Here is a 4,304-nt window from a genome sequence, read left to right on the forward strand (position 1 = left end):
CCTTGTCACATATCTCTGAGTACAGCACAAATTGTTTAAAGCAGGCCTTATAGAATAAGATATACTATAATAATAGTTATTAGTAAAAATCTTAATTATTGAAAATATATTAGAATATTGTAAAACTATTGTTAAATCTTTGTTTTATAAGGTGGAGGGTTCCAAAATAGCAGAAATGACGTCTGCATTTCCAGAGAGGCTAATGGCACCACCTGCTATAAAAAAAAAGTACCACACAATCTTTATATTAAATCAGTGACCTAAGTGAAGAGTGACATAGATAAGGATGCGGGCAATTCTGTATATTTGTTTGTTCCTGTCTTGTAACTATATCTGTATAGCTTTGACAGTCAGTTCAGGTACCTGTCAGCTCCAGGGACACTTTACATTGAATGGGATGTTCCAGGATGGAGACCTTCTCATTGGTGGTCTGTTTGAGGTTCAGAGGTACCTTAAAGTATTCCCTGAGCTGAGCTTCAGAACAGAGCCAAAACTACCACACTGTGAGCTGTGAGTCTGGACTACAACCAACTGAAGAAAACTTAAGACAATAGTTTTTATGACTGCATTTACATTGTAACTGGTCAATGATAATTTAGTCTAGGCAACTGATAACGTTTCATGATCATTCACTAAATGAATATATATATACCCTTATTTAACAAAATATACAATTTGAACTATTGTGTTATGAAATGCATCTAATCTCTTATTAATTGTTCTACTTTTACAGTTAGTATTACTAAGTTAATGACAATTTAATTTGTATTGTTTTCTCTAGCTTCTATATGACAAGTTTCCAGCAAGCACTAACAATGGTTTTTGCCATTGATGAGATTAATAAAAATCCTAACCTGCTTGCTAACATCACGCTTGGTTACCAGATCTATGACAACTGTTTAAGGCTTGGAGTGGCATTCCGTGGTGCCACAGCTCTGGTTAGTGGAACAGAGGAGACCCTCTCTGACCTCAACTGCAAAGGCCCACCACCGGTGATTGGAGTCATAGGTGATCCAGGTTCTACTCATTCTATTGCAATTTCCAGTGTCCTGGGGCTGTTTCGACTGCCTATGGTAAGGGATATATTTAAAACCTTTGTTTCTGTTAAAAAGGTTTTACCAAAAAATTCTTTAAGATCACATCATACTTGATTATTTACTATGCAATAGCAGAACATTGTGTGAAAATAACAACAAACCTGCTTCACACAAATACAAAATTAAAATTAAAAACACGTCTTTGGAACTGACAAAAAATTTTCATCTTTCTTTGTCTCTTATCTCTGCTCCTAATTTCTAATCAGGTTAGCTACTATGCCACCTGCTCCTGTTTAAGTGACAAGAAAAAGTACCCTTCTTTCTTCAGAACAATCCCCAGTGATGCCTTCCAGGTGCGGGCTATGGTTCAGATCTTGAGACATTTTGGATGGACCTGGGTTGGTCTCATCTACAGTGATAATGACTACGGCATCTACGCTGCTCAGTCCTTCCAGCAGGAAATGCAGCGGTTTGGACATTGTGTTGCTTTTTCTGAAATACTGCCCAATGATAACAACCCCAGAAATATTCAACGTATAATGGGAGTGATTCACACCTCTACAGCTAGAGTGGTGGTTGTTTTTTCTGCTTCATCCTTGCTGATACCATTGATGGATGGAGTTGTGTTGCAGAACATGACAGGCAGGCAATGGATTGCAAGTGAAGCTTGGGCCACCTCACCTGTGTTTCGCACACAACGTTATTTGCCCATCCTGCAGGGCACACTGGGCATTGCTATCAGGCGTGGGGAGATTGAGGGGCTTCATGACTTTCTGTTACGTCTTCGTCCCAACAATGATCAAAGAAATAATATAGTTAGGATCTTCTGGGAGAACATGTTTGGGTGCAGTTTTGAAACTGAGGGTAAAAAGACAGAAGGAGAGCAAGTGAAAAAGGTCTGTACAGGACAGGAGGATCTGAGCACCACAAACTCACCATACACTGATGTTGCAGGGTTGAGAGCATCTTATAATGTGTACAAAGCAGTTTATGCCCTGGCACATGCACTTCATGACCTGATGCAGTGTGAAGAGGGTATAGGACCATTCAGTGGGAACAGTTGTGCTGACATAACAAATCTGAAACCCTGGCAGGTAAGACCCATGGGTTATCCGGGCATATAGATGAGCTGAACGTGACAAAATATATGCTCTTTATTAATTAAAAAGTGTAGATAAACATATAACACCTATCCTGTCTACAAACTGTACAGCTGGTTCACTACCTACAGAAAGTGAACTTCACCACAGGCTTTGGGGATCATGTGTCATTTGATAAAAATGGAGATGCTCTGGCTATCTATGATGTGTTGAACTGGCAGCCGAGCTCTGATGGACCAATAAAGCTCCACAAGGTCGGTGTAGTAAATGAAGGGGCAGCATCAGGGATGATGCTCACACTGGATGAGGATGCATTTTACTGGAACTTTGAGACAAAAAATGTAATTAACTTTGAATGTTAAATGTCATCCTTTTTTCAGGTATAAATACTAATAAAAGCTATGATAAGACAAATGAGAATACATTAATGGAAAAGCCAAGCTTATCATTATGTAAAGTAGATGACAAACATGACTGATAACAGATGATGTCTCTTTTAGCCCCCACAGTCTGTGTGCAGTGAGAGCTGCCCCCCAGGATCCAGACGAGCCACGAGGAAGGGCCTTCCTGTCTGCTGTTTCGACTGCCTGCCATGCAGAGATGGAGAGATTTCTAATACAACAGGTGAGGAGATTGGTGGATTTTTAAAAAAATAAAATTTGATAGTAATTTCCTCTTAAAAATATTTTTTTTTTCACCTACAGATGCTGTTGAGTGTGTGTTGTGTCCAGATGAGTTCTGGTCCAATCCAGATAAGGATCAATGTGTCCCTAAAGAAGTTGAGTTTCTGTCCTATGAGGATCCTCTGGGCATCTCTCTGACCACTGCATCTCTGCTTGGTACCTGCTTCTGTGCCCTTGTGATGATTGTCTTTGCTTATCACCATAACACTCCCATTGTACGTGCCAACAATTCGGAGCTCAGTTTCCTGCTTCTGGTGTCACTCAAACTGTGTTTCCTGTGTGTGCTGCTATTCATTGGTCAGCCACAGTTGTGGACGTGTCGGTTAAGACATGCTGTGTTTGGCATAAGCTTTGTCCTGTGCATCTCCTGCATCCTGGTTAAGACTATGGTGGTAATAGCGGTGTTTAAGTCATCTCGACCAGAGAGCAAAGGAGCGATTAAATGGTTTGGAGCAGCACAACAAAGATGCACAGTTCTGGTCCTAACAGCCCTCCAGGTTGTAATATGTGCAGTCTGGCTATCAACTGCCTCTCCAACACCCCATAAAAATAACCAGTATATCCGCTCTAAAATAGTATATGAATGTGCTATTGGCTCAGTGGCTGGTTTTTCTATGTTGCTGGGATACATTGGACTGTTGGCAGCAGGAAGTTTCTTGCTAGCATTCTTGGCAAGAAATCTTCCAGATAATTTTAATGAAGCAAAGTTCATCACTTTCAGCATGTTGATCTTCTGTGCTGTGTGGATTGCGTTTGTTCCAGCATATGTGAGCTCACCAGGGAAATATGCAGTTGCTGTGGAGATTTTTGCCATTCTCTCTTCAAGTTTCGGATTACTGGTGGCCATATTTGCCCCAAAGTGCTACATCATTCTTTTACATCCAGAGAGAAACACTAAAAAAGCAATCATTGGACGAGAAAAATAAATAGTTTTATATTATTTAGGTCTACCATCTACAGACACATTTGTCACAGAATCAACCAAAAATCAATCAATCAATTTATTTATTTATTTATTTGTGCCACACGTTTGACACACACATACAAGTTGGGTTTCCATGTTTTACGGGGACGGGACTTTCCATAGACATAATGATTTTTATACTGCACAAATAGTGCAGTCCCCTAACCTAAACCTTATCCCTCTAACCTAAACCTACCCATCATAACAGAAAACTTAACCCCACAAGGACAAGAATTTTGGATATTGCCATCTTTGTGGTACACACACAGACATTCAAGAGATGTTGTGTGTTTCTTGTATCTTGTATATTATTTTATTTTAGATATATTAAATGTATTAAAATCTATAAAAAGTTGATATATTAAATTGATAAACTGATATATTAGATCTCTGATATGATATTTTGCTTAATCCTAGGTAAGCTTTGTTCTTTTTTTCTGTATTTGTTTTGACATTAACTAGCCAGCACGCGCACATCACTTTATTTTTATCAGTGTGAAAGAGACTCAAAATACTCAGT

At 39.3% G+C, this 4,304-nt stretch overlaps 1 protein-coding gene across 1 annotated transcript; it reads left to right on the forward strand.

Annotated features, from left to right (window-relative positions):
• Window positions 1-286: 286 nt before the first annotated feature.
• On the forward strand, window positions 287-3,746 carry LOC307131325 (extracellular calcium-sensing receptor-like; the record flags this gene model as incomplete). Its single annotated transcript, XM_079824914.1, has 6 exons — window positions 287-510; window positions 782-1,073; window positions 1,304-2,131; window positions 2,251-2,478; window positions 2,638-2,761; window positions 2,842-3,746. The coding sequence occupies 6 exons, from the start codon at window positions 287-289 to the stop codon at window positions 3,744-3,746; spliced, it is 2,601 nt and encodes an 866-aa protein (XP_079681040.1).
• Between the last annotated feature and the right edge of the window lie 558 nt (window positions 3,747-4,304).

This window comes from Gobio gobio (genome assembly GCF_949357685.1).
Source record: "Gobio gobio genome assembly, chromosome: 9".
In the NCBI taxonomy this organism is placed as follows: Eukaryota; Metazoa; Chordata; class Actinopteri; order Cypriniformes; family Gobionidae; genus Gobio; species Gobio gobio.